At 39.1% G+C, this 17,058-nt stretch overlaps 1 protein-coding gene across 4 annotated transcripts; it reads left to right on the top strand.

The window, feature by feature from the left end:
• The first annotated feature begins 95 nt into the window (after positions 1-95).
• Positions 96-15,244, top strand: prlrb (prolactin receptor b). Of its 4 annotated transcripts, none has more exons than XM_034225307.1 (9): positions 96-218; positions 1,816-1,985; positions 7,517-7,649; positions 8,567-8,736; positions 9,969-10,135; positions 13,946-14,087; positions 14,179-14,275; positions 14,362-14,431; positions 14,513-15,244. In XM_034225307.1, exons 2-9 carry the CDS (start codon positions 1,925-1,927, stop codon positions 15,152-15,154), a joined length of 1,482 nt encoding a protein of 493 aa, XP_034081198.1. In that variant the 5' UTR covers positions 96-218; positions 1,816-1,924; the 3' UTR covers positions 15,155-15,244. The 4 variants fall into 4 exon arrangements, with proteins under 4 accessions (XP_034081198.1, XP_034081196.1, XP_034081197.1 ...); XM_034225305.1 differs by having other exon boundaries at positions 99-218; positions 1,903-1,985; XM_034225306.1 differs by having other exon boundaries at positions 100-218; positions 1,906-1,985.
• Positions 15,245-17,058: the final 1,814 nt, after the last annotated feature.

Genomic DNA, 17,058 nt, shown 5'->3' with positions numbered 1-17,058 from the left:
TACTCAGATCAGCTGGGCAATTTGTGACGACAACAAGCCCCTCCCCTTCCATGTCTCACAGGACACCTCCTACCCAAAATCATTTCATAGCTGAGGTGCCGGACACACCGGTTGTCAGGTGTGAAGAGATCGTCCATGTAATGTAAAACTGAAGAAGGCTTCTCGTCTCTGTCGATGTGTCAACACCAGTTTTATGTAGCAAAACCCGCCCTGAAGAGGTAAGTAAACAGATTTAATAATGTTCATTGAGTTTGTGTACTGTATGTAATAATACGCATTAAACATACTTATTATTACCTTCGAGTAGCTTAGTGTGTAGTTCTCAGTTTCTATTAAAAGCAGTGTAAAGCCCTGTTATTTTCACATATTCTGTGATCACATAGGCCAACGACACATTTGATTGCTGTGTATTGTTTTATTATTTTGATAACTAGGCCTACAACAAAAACAAAACACTATATGATTAAACTGAAGAGAGCATTTATTTATTTGATTATTTAAGGATAGGCTATATTATCACAGTTGCTTTTTGTGTTCTTAATCTCTGTGACTTGTTGTCTAAAGTAATACTTACATTATGGTGGGGCACTGAAGCATCCTTCCATTTAAGGAATTATTGTCACATGCACAGTATAGCTAGTGTAGATATAGCAATGACAATCTTAAATTCCAAGCTAATCCTGATATTATTATTTGTTTGTCTTGGCACAGAAAAATTGAGGATTTAAACTTGTTGTGTCTGATATATGAACGCAAAGATAAATTGTGATGCATTTATATGTGATTTGATCATTTGTACGAATGGCTGCCATGTGCATATAACATTCATAATACCACAGACAAACTGCTAAATTCAAGTTTAATGCTAAATATTTAGCTTATTATTTTTAAAATGTCAATCTCTGCTTGTCTTCTGTCAGAACTGAAATAAATGCCTCCTGTAGCCCGCCTTGCTCAAGCAATTTTGTTCAAACTCATGAAACTAATTTTCACTGAGGTTATTGTATAAAAAACAAGAAAAACATAATTACACAGGTGTAACCTCCTACCATTGTGGCATCCTGTAAATGACATGCTGGACGAAGCGTTCCCACACCTTTTCAGGTGAATATTGCATCAAGCAGTTCAGTGTTAAAAAGATCAGGCAGTCTGATCCAGGGAGCATAAATCTGCCATAAACAGCAGGAAGTGGGCTGTCACATATGCCTGTCTGTGTGTGTGCGTGTGTGCATTTGTGTGTGTGTGTGTGTGTGTGTGTGTGTGTGTGTGTGTGTGTGTGTGTGTGTGTGTGTGTGTGCGTGTGTGTGTGTGTGTGTGTGTGTGTATGTATGCGTTTGAGCTTTATGAAATAGGGAAGTGCATAAAATTGGTCTAAATTCCATTGCAGCTATTTCCAATGTTCACTTTTACACCAGTGAGTGAGATGAGCTAAACAAACAAAAAATGTAAGTTGTGAAATAGTTGTAAATTATATTTCTGCGTATTATATATAAACTGAACATTTATGTTTTGTTTGACTAATTTAACACAATACCACCAGGTTATAGTTGAATCCTATTTAGAGTTAATTCTGGTAAACCGATATTTGAAACCAGTCTCGCCTTCACAACTCTATAAGCTTTTTTTGGGTAATGTTGCAGATCCCCTCGATGAAAGAGTTGATGAAATTATACTGTCCTGTTGATTCTCACATATTTCTTCATAGTATATCATGTTACGATTGCATCTGGTGAGGGCCTTTATGTATTGGCTACAACATGTACAAACAATTATTGCTTCTCCTCGTTGTTTTCCCTTTATATCTCCTTGTTTTAGGTAAAAACAAGGCACGCAGCCAACCCACGGGTTTATATCGCATCATTAACCGCTTGTTGGTAATGTCACTTCCTGTTTCGGACCAAGCAGTGTGACGGTTTGTGCCAGGATGAGGAGAGATCTTCGGGGGGCACTGCTCCTGCTGCTGACTGCAGCTGTGCAGTCCAGCAGTAAGTGGAAAGGCTCTTTAGTTAGTTGTTTTGGTTAGTTGTTTGGTGAGTTGTTTGGTTAGTTGTTTTGTTAGTTGTGGGTCTGTTTACAAAAGAATAAATAAAAATACTTTCCTCCACTAATATATATATCTAACTAGACCAGTGGTTCCCAAACTTTTTGTGCCCAAGGCACACCAAAGGACAAGTAAAAATCTCAAGGCACACCTATTGTGCAAAATAGCCCTTATAACACGTGTTATCACTCATATCATGTAAAATATCTGTAAATGTGCATAATTATTTACTAATGCCAAATAAAATGTGACAAAGACAACTATATTACTCGTGAAATATTTATTAACGAAATATTTCAGAAATTAATTTGAAACTTTATCAAATTAGGCTTCATCAAAGCAGCAACACACTCCTTTAAACCAGACAGGTCACACAATTAAAAATGAGGCAAAGGAAACTCAGCAGAAATTCAGCACAGAGAACTGTCAATGCAAGGAAGCTGCATTGTCCATGGTCCTGAACTACAAATTATAAATGTAACATTTCAGCAATCAGCATTGAAACATGTGCTATTGTAAATATTTTTGCCGACTTACAAATTAGTGAGATACATGTGCCTGTCGGGGCGCACAGAATTTTTTAATCCTTGGTGGCACTGAGGAGAGGGCCACTCGCAAGTCCTGTTCAACAGAGAGCCGTGACCTCCTGTTGTTCTTCATGTAAATCAGAGTAGAGAACGCCAACTCCAAAAAAAAAAGTCAATCAAAGAACTAGATTCCTATACCGGATCTCCTCTCTGGTCAACAAAAACACCCTGAAAACTCTGGCAGGAGCACTCATTCAAGGGTACTATGACTATGCTTGCACGTCATGGTACCATAGCACCTCCAAGGCGCTAAAAATAAAACTTCAAACATCGCAAAATAAACTGGTCAGACTACTGCTTGACCTTTCATCTAGAACCCACCTCACCTCTGCCCACTTTGACAACCTAGGATGGCTTAGAGTAGACGACAGAGTACAGCTACTTGCAATGGGCCTGGTCTACAAGATCCACTACACCTCTATGGTACCCATGTACATGTCAAAATTCTTCCCAAAGGTCAAGGAATACCATGATCATAACACCAGAGGGAGCTCCACAAATCATGTGAAACCCAGATTTGGCACAAAAAAGGGGGAATACACGTTTCGCAATTATGCCACATCAAGGTGGAACGCTCTTCCCACAACTGTAAAGGAAAGTAAAACTATACTTACCTTCAAAACCTCTCTTAAAGAGCACCTTCAGGGGGAGAGCATTGCAAAACTGGCCCCGGTAATGGTACAAATCTCAACCTGTCGTTCAATGGACAGCTTCCCCCCCCCCCCATCTATGTATATACTCGCATTTTAGACTCTGTTACTAACTGTATATCTGTAGACTTGGTATGTCTTAAATGTCCGGTTAGGATGTATTAGAACGAAATCTAAAATGAAAATTGTAAATAAGCAATCTGTATGTAAAAAACCACCTGTATGTAAATTGTAAATAAGCCATCTGTATGTCTTATATGTCTTAAATGACATGATGAATTGGAAATGGGGGACCCTGATGTAAACAAGACGAAAGTCTTTCTCTGGTCTGCATCCCCTTAACAATTGTATGTTTTGAGCTGTACTGTACAGTACCCAATATACAAGCTGTTAATAAACTTTTCAATCAATCAATCAAGATGGGGTCGTTACTAAAAAAATGTAATATATTACATATTACTTAAATAAAATAATATATTACACTACACTACGTTTGACGTGGTATTTACAGCAGTGGATAACAGCTTCTGGCCTGGACACAGTTTGCACCTCACCCTCACATTCGTGTCTATTCTTCGGACGAACTCAAAATAATGGGCATACCTCCACCCAGGGCCGTTTCTTCCTATATGCGGACTATGCGGGGGCATAGGGCCCCCGCGGCCACTAGGGGGCCCCCAAGCTGAAAGTATTTTTTATTTATTTTTTATTCATCCGAAAAACAAAAAAGGTTTAATTCATACACACAAAGATTAACAAAATTAGTAGAAGCGGGAGGGCTGAAGCATAGCTTGTGGAAAGTAGCCCTCCCGTGCATCATCCTAATACAGCGGCATTATTGCGTCAACAACATATAGAAATGAAGGAGAACAAAGAAATAAAGAAAACAGGAGAACAAATTAAATAAAAGTTAGGGCAGGAAAACAATAAATGCATATATATATACGAAAACTAGATATAGGGTCATTTTCTGCACATGTCAATAGCAGTTTCAACTATCTTTTTTTGGAAATAAAAATACTATATATACATAGGTACACATGCACTTGGCAAATGAATAATAATAATAATAATAATATATGCACAATTGCATATAAACATTGTGAACATTTATTTTCAAGTGACTTTTTTTACATTCATATGTTCACGCTGTGGTTTGGAACTGCTTTTGAATGTTATTAGGCATTTTCTTATGGAAAATGTTGTGCATAATCAGTACTGTTTTAAGCTGTACTTTCTCAACACATTTTAATAGATTGAGTTTTTTTAAATATGGGAGTTGTGTGTTCATATTTACCAACACCACAGACTATTCGTAATACTTTTTTTTGGGATGTTATTATTTTTTGTAGATTTGTTGGGTACGTGTTTCCCCATATTTCGGAGCAGTATCAAAGGTAAGGGAAAAATAGACTGTTATAAAGAGTATATTTTCTTCAAGAATGTTCTTAGTGCGATACAAAATACCTATTGTTTTTGACAGTTTAGTCTGTACATAATGTATATAGTGCTTCCAATTGAGTTTTTCGTCAACAAGCAGTCCTAAAAATGTACATGCACCAACTTTTTCTATCTCTGTATTGCAAATCCGTATAATGTAGTCATTTCTACTCTCAGACTTTGTATTGAATAACATGTAATTTGTTTTGGACACATTAAGGGATCATTTATTAACTGCAAACCAGTTACATAGTATTTTTAATTCTGCATCCACAATTTTAACAAGATCGCCAAGATTATGATGGGAGCAGAGAATTCAAAGTTCAGGTTCAGCCTCAATATATTTGGGGAGAATTAAAATGAGCCGTCTTTATTTGTAGACAGCCAAGCCCCCTCCTGTGAGTGTTCGGTGAAGCATTATATGCAGGGATGCACATAACTTTTTTGCCCTGGTTCTCAAAGGAGCACCTGGAGATGTTTCTTGGTGCTCATCCTTAAAATGAAATAAACCGTAACTTTTGAGGGGGTCTTGACTTTATTTGCCAGACACACGGCACTGAACACACGTGCAAAGGTGAACACAGAACACACATGCAGAGGTGAACACAAGACAACATTAGCACGACCAGTAATCCTACAAGCTGTCATCACTACCCTCCTGACTGTTCCTCTCTGTCAGACATGGTAGCTAATGATGTAGGCCTACTACTTTCTCTCTGGTTGAGTCTGTGATTAGCTGCTTGCTGTTGTCATCTTAGACAAGTGGATGTAATCAAATAAGTATGTGAACATAACCACCTATAGCCAATAACAAATGAATGTAACTTATTTTATTTGTGTTGTTCATTCATATCTTATTTTACCTTAACATTTATTTATTTATGCATTTTTTTTATCTCTCCAGTTTTAAAGGATATTTTTGGTTACTGTCTTATACATTGGAATGATTTGAAACCTGTTTATCCCAATAATTATAAAGGAGTGCCTTGGAAATATGTGTTTACATAAATTGTGACCAAACCGTTTGAACTTAGACTAAGAGTCCTTACCTCACTGAGCTGTAGTATCAGCCTCTCAGTCTGACTGGAGAGGACTCTCCCTCCACATTATTGTAGAAACATCTTCTTCTTATATCCGTTAGAGCAGCTAGCACGGCACCAGATTCTAATAACAACAGCGCTGGTACCGGTGCACCCTCCCTCTCTCCCTCGCATTTTGGCTGTGAGCTGCGGGCGCCAGATAAACCAACATCCCCCATTTTCATCACTTACAGCGCCCATCGTACAGGGCAAATGAAACGTGTAATCGGGGTGAAAAGGGTGTTACATTTACTTAATTATGAATATTGTTACATCAAGGCCGAAAATTAGGATGAGCCCCAACGGTCAAAATGTTTTTTTCCCTCCCAGAACTGCCAGCGCAGCGACTCCCCAGATCTGGCGCCCTAGGCGAACATCTAGCCAGTGCTACGGGCCGGCCCTGAGTTCATATCATGGTTCATATGCAACTCGCAAATATCCTTCTTTCTCTCTCTCTCTTCTCTCTCTCTCCTCTATTTTCTATTTTCTCTTCTCCCTTCTCTCTCTCTCTCTCTCCCTCTCTCAATGTTGGTACGCAAATGCGCTTTGTTTCAAATGACCCGGTGCTCTTTTTTTGGCGGAGGTGCGCATGCGCACCTGCGCACCAGTTATGTGCAGCCCTGATTATATGCTTACAAATCCAATGTAGGATATAAACACGACTAAACTGCAATGATAGCAAAGCTGTGGCTTGGGTTTTTGGGGTAAAAAAGTCCAAATCATCGTTGGGCTGACAGCTGAGAAAATGCTGCATCTCTTGCATTTATTGACATAGAGGAACCTTATTTTTTACCTTTTTAATATAATTTTTTTTGTCATTTTCAATTGCTTGGTTTTCGTGAAATTAGCCTGTTTTCCTATTAAAGTGTAACAGATTGATGCATCTCCACAGATCATCTTAAAGGCTTCGGAATCCCCGCCATTGAAGTTAAAAAACTATCAAAACTAGGGCCCCCAAACAGCATCTTGCATAGGGCCCCCAAAAAGCTAGAAACGGCCCTGCCTCCACCCATGGAAAGTTATTGCTGACTCAGCCATGTTTATGCAGCACTGCACTTGGAGATGTGGACGCGCAGATTACGTACATATAAACCTACAAAGTACTGATATAGTAAATTAAAAATTATTATTTTTGTGTAGTTGTATATTGCAATAATAACGTATGGTTGTCACAAAATCCCACTGCACACCCGGACTTGCCTCACGGCACACCAGTGTGCCGCGGCACACCGTTTGGGAACCACTGAACTAGACAAACAGATTTTGGATTTATTTGTATAAGTTTGGAGATCTACCTCTGATATTTTTTCAGTGCCCACAGCATTACAAATTGTTCCATTACTGCTGAAAGAAAAGTACCTAAGATAATTGTATTCTATAAAATAAATTAAACCAAACTATGTTAATAAACTGGATGCTGCTCACAGTGTCTTCTCTAGATTATCCACCATGCCGGCAAAATGCATTAAAATAGATGTCACAAGAGAACAAGAACAACTTATTCAATACTGTGTCGAAACAAATCCAATCTTCCAGGGTTGTTGGTTGGATGAAGAAATCTTAGATACACATATTTCAAAAACGTGTCCAGTTTCATTAAACAAAGGTTCAAAACAGCCCATTAACTTGTCGTTTTAAATACGTTTCTGTTGTTTCATATATTACTGCTACTGAGTTTTGATTTACGCGCTGAGGTTTGTTTGTCTCATGTGTTGAAAGGCATGTCTGCACCAGGGAAACCGGTCCTGCTCAGCTGCAGGTCCCCAGAGAAGGAGACGTTCACCTGCTGGTGGGAGCCAGGCTCTGATGGGGGGCTGCCCACCACCCACCACCTGTATTACGAGAGAGAAAGGTCAGTCCAATTAGCTTTGTTTTGAATGTACTTGGAATTTGAGAATTGTGCATGGATTCAACAGGTCACAGTAAAAGTTGTAGGAAAGGTGAGATCGAGGTGAATGACCCAAAACAAAACATCAAACCAGTACTCACGGTATGTTTTGACCCCAAGAAGTCCCATAAAGACCAAGGAGTTTATCACCCACACCAGTGAAAGTGAAGCTTCTGTTGTTGAGTTGTACTGTTGGAGACAGGCGAGTGGAAAACTACCGGCTCTCTTGCGGACACAGTAGTGCTCGGTCAGCTGGGCACGAATCTTTGTTGCTGTGCAAGTAGACTCCAAAACGTTTCACCTGTGTGACCCTCACTCGTCCTGGCCTGAGAAAATGTAAAAAAGCTGCTGGTTAAACATTTTGCAAATGTTGGCAGCATCAATTTTTATGTCCACTAGTTTGGTTCGAAATATCTCGACAACTACTGTAAGGATTGCCATAAAACGTTATACAAACAGTCAAGGTCCCCTGAGGATGAATCCTTACTAGGGATCCCCAATGCCATTGATGTTAACCAATACTTCGGTTAATGCCCGAATAACTTCAATACTCACCCTCAGCTGTAGCTTGTGTTTAGTGCTTGTCATCAGCATGTTAGTTAATTGATGTTAGCATGTATATTTGCCTAATTCCAATCTTAAAAAAGGCCACAATACATGGCATTGTTTTTAGTGACAAAAAGTCTGACATTAAGGATGATGTTGTAGTGGTTATGAACAGACTGTGTAGACATCAAGTCCAGCCTTGTACTTGTTTATTGAATGTCAACATGTATTTACTGCCCACAGCACAGTTTTACGATGCTGACTTGCTGTCCTGTCAGCAGAATGCCCTGAGCAGTGTTCACTGCTCACTGAAGGTCTTATTTGTCTACGTACAGATTGGAGGGGACGTACGAGTGTCCGGACTATCTGTCAGCTGGCAGGAACTCCTGCTTCTTTGACAAGAACCACACCTCCATCTGGGTCGACTACTACCTGACTGTAATGGCCTCCAATGCCCTCGGGAATGCCACTTCAGACCCCTTCAAGATGGATGTGATGGAAATCGGTATGTTTCTACCAAAAATAAGTACAAATAAAGATATGAACATCATCCTTATATTTAAGTAAAGACAATGATACCAAGCAGGAAAACCAAAATGTAGACAAACACAGTAACTAATGAAGAATTAATTTGTTTTGAAAATCTGATCCTTATAGTGTTATTTCTGGACCTTGGACAAATATGTGGAATATAATTCCAGTGGATTTGGCTCTTCACTGAACTACTTTTACTATAATGTCTTTATCAATGGTCACATTCCTTTATGGTCTGTTGCTTGATAACAACGAATCACAAAGGAAATAGTTGAGGTTTTCTGCCACTGATTAAATCAAATGAAGTTAAAACATGTTTAATTACTCATTCAATTATATTAGAGTATTGAATTATTTATAATCCAGAATATTTATAGAATATCTTCCTTGCTCACTGGTGTTTTTGTGTCACACTTGAAGCGATACCCTTTGACCTATTGACAGCCCCTCGATCTGTGTATTCCTTAGAGTAGAAGACAGCAAGCAGCAGAACATGATCTGTATTAATTCAGCTAATCAGTTTTATTGGCTGTGCAGCCTTATTGAGTTTAGAAGAATGGAAAATGACTGACAGACGGAAAAGAGGCACAGAAGAAAGCCTGAACAGAATGAGGAGGAACTGGTTTGGGACTGGTGTGAAACTTGTGTACAGTCCAGGATCAGATTTCACAGCTTTAGTTTGGTGTTTGAATGTGGTCTCCTTACTACTGTACATGTGGAGCAGGAACACATTGCATGCAGGAAAATAATGAATCAACTTAATTAGATTTTGTCTGAGGGATCTTAACTTACAGAAATACCTCGACAACTATTGTATGGATTGACATGAAATGTACCTTTCTATAGCCCCACTGCTATATGTCAGTTTCCACTTGTCCACTGAAATATTTCAACAAATATTGGATGGATTGATAAAACTTGGTACACACAAAATGTCCCTCTCAGGAGGAATGCTGATCTTATTTTGTGATCACTCAAATTCTCGTCAGGTAACAGGTAACAGTTGTATTTGTCCAATACGTTGGTTATATTGTTTTTAATTATTTCGGGGATGTTTTCTCTTTACAATGACTGACAGGATCTATTTTAATTATAGTAATTTTTGTATTGTTGTTTTGAATATATTAGCATGTTGGCTTAATAATTTAGCGCACAGCATTTCTTGTATGACTCTGGGCTCAGACTGTTGTTTTGTCTCGACAGTGAAGCCCGATGCTCCTGGAAATGTAACGCTGCGGGTGGAAGAGAGAGAGGCCAGTCCATGTCTCCACGTCAGATGGATGCCTCCCTCTAACACAGACACCAAGTCCGGTTGGGTCACTATTAAATATGAACTAAGGGTCAAAAAAGATAACAGCAACAACTGGAAGGTGGGTTTGAAATTGTAAAAACTGAATTCCTACAAAATAATTTTCACACAAACACATCCTTCACAGTGGCATCAAGTAGTATTACAGTTGTGTTACCCTTTTGAGTTCCCAAAACTAAATGTGGACTCATGGGATGCTTCACAGTATGTTTGTTGTGCAGGACAGTGTTTCACTACGAGGGCCGAAACTAGACAATCCATGATTTAAAATCTGTTATAAATGTTTTCAGATTCTTTTAGAGGTTTGTTTTAGAGCTGAAACCATAAGCTGATGAATTGATTAAGTACAAAGGTACCTGCTTCTCAATGGTGATCATTTGCTTAGTCCTATATGATAGCCAACTGAATATCTTTCACTTTTGGACTAAGGGTTTGACAAAAATAAAAACACAGAAAAATTATATGCAGATTAGTTTCAGCACTACTTTCTTCTTCATCACTTACTATATGTTTGTATGAACAGTAATACGCCCTTTTGTTTTGCAATTATAATCAGTGGACAAACTATATAAATATATGTGTACATACATATATATATATACAATATATATTAATGTGACTGACTGTATCCAAGTCATCATTTGCAAAGTGAAGTGTGAAACAGGCAAGGCAAGGCAAGTTTATTTATATAGCACTTTTCTGTACACGACAATTCAAAGTGCTTTACAAAACAAATAAATACATTAAAAACACATTATACAATTTTACAACAGACATTACAAAGCAAAGATAATAAAATAATAAAAATAAACACCACAGGTAAACAATACATGTTTAAAAGGCATACTGTAGTTCGAATATGAGCATCTCAATTAAAAGCAGCGGCAAAGAGATATGTTTTTAGTCTCGATTTAAAAATAGTAAGCGTTTCTGCGGACGTGCATGATTTGGGTAGTTTGTTCCAGAGTGTCGGGGCATAACAGCTAAATGCTGCCTCTCCATGTTTTGTTTTTACTCTCGGAGCCGATAGCAGACCCGTCCCAGAAGACCTGAGGCACCTTGATGGCTCGTAATTATGTAGGAGATCAACAATATACTTTGGTCCTAAACCATGTAATGATTTAAAAACTAGCAATAGTACTTTAAAATCAATTCTTTGGTCGACTGGAAGCCAATGTAGATCAAGCCTAAATGTGCCTCTTTCACTTCATTTTCCTTTAAGAAACATGATTAACACAAATTAAAACAAGGAACTGGCTGGTAGAAAAAACTGGAAAAGTACAGAGTTGGAATAAAAATGTTTGGGGCATTTGGGACCCAGTGGCGGTTCTAGAACATTTTACATGGGGGGGCAAAGGGGGGGGCAAGAGGTCATGCCAGGGTGGCATGGGAGGGCGGACAGTACGTGGTATTTTATACTGTGTATAACCTATTTATTGTTAATTCATGCCCTAACACAAGTGTTCTTAATGCACAAGAGAAACAAGGTGTTCAGACAAACAATCGGGTGCCCTTTGAGTCCCCCAAGCTTACCTCAACCATTTGAAATGAAAGGAAACTACAAAATGTATTTTAAAGCAATGAATTAATGGAACAGGTTTTTTTGCATTACAATGTAAAACTAAATATATATTTTGTTTTTAAAAAATTGGTTTTCTTAGTATTAGACAGACATATTTGCATGTCCTCACTAAGCATTATTACATATTAATTTAATATCAAACCAATCAAAATGGCCAATTATCCCAAAATGTTGCTGCTAATATAATCATATGCTTGTCAACTTTAACTGATCAAAAAGAAATTCTGAAAAAATACTTGAATTATCTATGAAATTGCAATATTGTCCCTCAGTTTGTTTCAACCCCGTCACGCCATACCATTTACCCTCCTATTAAAATAATGGATCAGTCCATGTGTGATCTGCATTGAGGGAATTACATCACAAAAGTGTCAGTTTCTTCTCTTACCTATATTTCAGTTTTTGTATTTTCAGATTAAGATTGACAAGCTCAACATTTCAATTTATAATTAAGTACACAAATGACATCACCCATCTCTTCAGAGAGCAGAAGGTGACCTGTGCAGCAACACATTTCAATCAATATTTGTCAATACTAAGAGCTGCTAGATTGTGCTGCTGTAATGGAATATGTAAGGAGAATAAGAACATACCATGTGGTCCAGCTGGAGTTTCATCTGCCTCCTGATCCCTGCCTCTGTCCCTCTTTCTGATACTTCATCTTTATTCCTCACATACATTTCTTCTTCTTCACTAATGTCTTCATCTCCTCCTCCTGCTCTGACCCTCCTGGTCTCTTCATCTCCTCCTCTTCCTCCTGCTCTGACCCTCCTGGTCTCTTCAGTGAACTCTCTTTTCCTTTTCCTCTTTCTGTTCGTCCTGATCACTTCTCATATGTCTTTGTGTTGTTGTTGAATCACTCCTATACTCTGGCCTGCAAGAGTCTACTTGTGAAAAGCACTGGTACAAATGCTTGTATAACTCTACGTGTTAGGGCCATGTAGCCTAGCTAATATGTAGCATATCATATAACATCAGAAAGTATTGATCAAGCGCACACAGGCAGCTGTGTTTGGATCCAGTTTTTACAGTAAAGGATGTATCCTGGTTTCATTGATCTGGCCTCATGGCTGTGATGTGTAGTTTACGTGGATTTAATAGTAGGCTACCGCGTAGTTTAGCAAAGTGATCGATCTCCCAGCTAACGCTGTCTGCGTAGTATTTTGTAACGTAACGTCCCAAACAGCGCCCGTCTGTTAAACGCTATCGATTCAAACGACAGCGTTTTATTAATATTTAGTTTCAAGCTCTCGTCCTTAGTAAAAACAAAACTAGTGGAAAGGGAAATGCTCCCAGGGGAAGCTGATCCATAGGTGCTGGGACAGCTCGCTCCCTCTCTGCAGCGGTGTGAGCCGCGGTCTGTGTGAACGCCGCTCCGCAGTTTAATGCAGGGCCGTAGCTGCGTTTTTAACGGGCCTAAAATTATATTTTAAATGATTCACTTTTAACTAATGTAATGCTTGTTTTGTTGCTTGAGAAGCTTGTGGAAATAGTGTAGGTTTGTTTTAGTACAGTTTTAGGGAAACACAAGTTAGGGGGGCAGCTGGGGGGGCAAGGCTCTACAGTGGGGGGGGGGGGCAACTGCCCCCCCTTGCCCCCCCGTAGATCCGCCCCTGTTGGGACCCAAAGTTGTCTGACCAAACTGGTGAAAATTGTAATTATCTATAACTTCTCTTGAAATCAGGTACACTGTTAAACAGTCGTTTGGTCAATCCAGTAGAGGGCAATAACAGTCTCCTCTAGGACTGTCAACAGGAGTTTCAACTTTGATCCAATTCTATTCTACAGACTCTGTTTCCGTTTCATTCAGCATATTTTAATCATCCTACTGTAATTCAGTTAAAATAAATGTATTGCAGCAGTAATAATTAATTGGAGTCATTATGATACCTTTCTAAAAAAGAATGCCCATTAGAACAATTGAATAACATAAGGACATTAAATGAAAGAAAAACAAAACTATACAAATAAAGTGTTTCACCTTATTTTTACTCCTTTTGAAAAAAAAAAATGTCTTTCTTTTATTTCTCCCTACCCTCGTTTTTGTTGGTTAGGAATCACAAAATCATTTGATTCCTAACTAACAAAAACGAGGGTAGTTTTCATTATCTGTGCAGTTTTTAAGATCATCTACACACAAAGTAAAAACAAGCTATAGTTGATAAATATTGTTTTATAATATTGCAATACTTTTAGCCATTTTTGTTTGCAACTACCATTTGACCAACATCTAACCTTAATCTGGGTATGAGGTCAACGTGGTGATTTTTGTCTTCTGTATTTCTCTAGGAGTACACGTCAGGCACGCAAACTCACTTCAGCCTGTACAGCGTCAGTCCTGGGGGGGTGTACACAGTGCAGGTCCGCTGCTTACTAGATCACGGCTCCTGGAGCGAGTGGAGCAACACCACCTTTGTGAAAATCTCCAACTGTAAGTCTCAGAAGCTCTTTGGTGAGGCAGCCACTGTTGCAAGCATGACTAATTACTGAAAATGTTTTTTATTTTGTCCTGTTGTACTTAGATCTTCAGAATGAGAGACCGTTGTCGATGTTGATTTCTATCCTCTCTGCCATCCTATTCATAATGGCAGGGTTGATTTTAATTGCGAAGAGGAAATCGTATGTATCTCTGGCAAAAAATATGTATAACTCTTAATAGAAAGTCAAGATGAGGATACTTTGACTGACTCCCCTTTGTTCCCCAGGGTAAAGCAGTGGGTTCTCCCCCCTGTTCCTGGTCCAAAGATAAGAGGAATCAATTCTCAACTTCTCCAGGTAACACTGAATCATGATTTCCCACTTTTGGGGATTTTGTTGAGGTCATAATGTACTGAAATTACTCTAAATAACTTCCAGAGTGGGGGATCTGACGACGTCGGCAATGTCCTGATCATCAAACAGAGCTTTCCTCCTATTTATTTTGTCTGGGAGGACCAGATGGAGGATTACCTAATTGTGACTGAAAATGAAGATTGGCTTTCGTCCAACTCTCAGAAAAGGAAGAAAAGCTTGATTCCTGCTTGCTTCCACTTCGATTCGGAAATCCATTCTAAAGAGTCACCCTGCCACCAAAATGACTGGGAAAAGGATGAGGAAATTAGCCAAGTGGATAACAACAACAAACCATTCACGAACACAGGTTATGTGGATTTTCAGAGAAATGTGGAAAACGTTGATGTGAAGCATGTGGACTACAGCAGAGTTAAAGAGGTGAAAAGTGACAATATTATTTTCCTCGAGAAAGAAAAGGTCCAGAGCTCTGGCTACATACACTTTCAGAGACAAGAGGGAATACCAGAGGACTACAGCAGGGTGAAAGAGGTGGAGAGTGATCATTTGGTCGTCCTGCAGAAACAGAATGCAGCTGACCTGTCCTGTAAAGACGAGGGAAACCACTACACAGACTGTGCCCTTCACAAGCCAAGAAAACCTCATGTATGCACAGAACTCAGCGATAGTGGATATGTAGATACAATCCCTGCACCACCTTTGATGTAAAGTTTTTGTTTTATATTCAGTGTACAAATATAAAAGTAATATGTCCTGATTTATTGTTGAGAGTTAAAGAAAAAGGCTGCAAATATTCTATATTTGTTGTCATAATTATTGTCTGGATTGCATTGGAATTTGGAACAGACATTCATGTTCAACAGAAGATAAACCGACCTTTTCCTTTTTACAACATCCATGATATTGACATTTTAGTGTTAGAGTGAAAATGTAACAACCATGGGATAGATTACTGTAAAGTGTGTTACAGATTTTTTTTAATGATATACTCTAATGACATTGACTTCTCTCCTGCTTCCAATGATTCAAACTATTTACTTATACATTGAAAAAGCTTGAGATCAAAATCGTCCTCAGACATGCATGTTTTCCATCCTCAGTGAATCTGATTGTTCCTCTACTTACTACCGCCGAGTAACATGTATTGACAAACAAGGGAGGATTTGCATGTCATTTAGGACAGACATTAATGATCTCCATGGATGAACTTCCTCTACCATGAGGTTGACAATCTAAATGTATTGTTGTGAAATGTTTGACATGTATCCCTAGATAATTAGCTTAAAGGTCCCATGTCATGCTTTTCCGGTTATTTTTTCTCACTGTCTGCTCCTCGCAGCAGCGAGCCCCGCAACGTCCCGCTAACACGGCACCCAGACCCCAAGCAGCATTTTCATCTGTTTGTCATTACCGGTGTCATTTTCTGGTTGCTAACGCCATTGTAACACATAATCACTGATGTTATATTTATTTCCTTAATATGAAATGTATTTAAATGAGGACTTTAAAATAGCTCAAACATTAAGTTGACTTTATATTACTTTTTAAATAATATAGATTTGTTTTTATATCCATGTAAGGATAGAGTATTCCAATGTCTTGACACGGGTGATATATTTGTATTAGGGCCGGGACTTTAACGCGTTAATTAAGATGAATTAATTACACAAAAATTAACGCGTTAAAAAAATTAACGCATTTTAATCGCACTTATTTTTGCACCGCGGAACGTTTCTCACTGGATGAGTTTCAGGCGTACCGATTATACTGGAGCACCAACTAACGTTCATGACTTCAGACAACAACAAACCACAGTGAAGAACAACAGTGGGAAATGTTGTTTTAAAAAACGGACGGACGGATGGAAGCGTCGATAAGAGCACGGTTGTGTGCAAATTATGCAAAAAGGAATTCGCATATCACCGCAGCACATCAAGCCTCAAGTATCACCTCAATGCAAAAACATATAGCAGCTAGCGTGGACGTTAGCCTCTTTTATCGCGTTCACACCAAAAAGAACCGGTACTAAAATTAGTTCATGAGAACCTTTTTACCCCCACGAAAGTCCCTGCTAGAGAGCAGAGAGCTGCTAGAGAGCAGGGACTTTCGTACGGCTCTCTTGTGAGAAAAGAGCTATATTTCTGATTGGCTGGGCGGATTGCAAACCACGCCCCGTAAAACTCCCAAAAAGTTTTGTGAAGCCGCCATTTGATTCTCCTCGCATTAGCATTATTAGCATTAGCCCAGCGCAGAAACGCAGAGAGACTAACTTATGGCAACACAAAATAAAACATGGGAGCGGTGGAGATGAGGAGGTGTCGGCGTTCTGGCGATTTACTCGGAAGGCTGCTGGGACTCCCAGCAGCTTCTACTGAAGCCAGTCCCCAACTCCGGGGACTTTGGGTGGCAGTATACGCCGTGAAATGGTTTGCGGCCTGCCAGTAAACCCAAAGCAGAAGAAGTGACGTCAGCGGCTTCATTTGCCTAATCCACCCCCAGGTTCAAAGAGTTCTCATGAACTAAATTCTCATGAACCTTTGTGGGAAAAGTACTGCGGTGTGAATGCGCCTAATGGTATACTAAAATCCATGTGAAAAAAATTGCTTCTCACT

The sequence above is a fragment of the Gymnodraco acuticeps genome, unplaced genomic scaffold, assembly GCF_902827175.1.
Source record: "Gymnodraco acuticeps unplaced genomic scaffold, fGymAcu1.1, whole genome shotgun sequence".
In the NCBI taxonomy this organism is placed as follows: Eukaryota; Metazoa; Chordata; class Actinopteri; order Perciformes; family Bathydraconidae; genus Gymnodraco; species Gymnodraco acuticeps.
This window is presented reverse-complemented; position numbering and strand designations above follow the sequence as displayed.

What these genes read in the sequence shown, in the direction of transcription:
- prlrb (XM_034225305.1), top strand. Translation starts at nt 175, where the DNA reads ATGTGTCAACACCAGTTTTATGTAGCAAAACCCGCCCTGAAGAG. An exon ending in GCAAAACCCGCCCTGAAGAG is followed by an intron (nt 219 to 1,902) that starts GTAAGTAAACAG and finishes TTTCGGACCAAG; the next exon opens with CAGTGTGACGGTTTGTGCCA. An exon ending in GATGGATGTGATGGAAATCG is followed by an intron (nt 8,737 to 9,968) that starts GTATGTTTCTAC and finishes TTGTCTCGACAG; the next exon opens with TGAAGCCCGATGCTCCTGGA.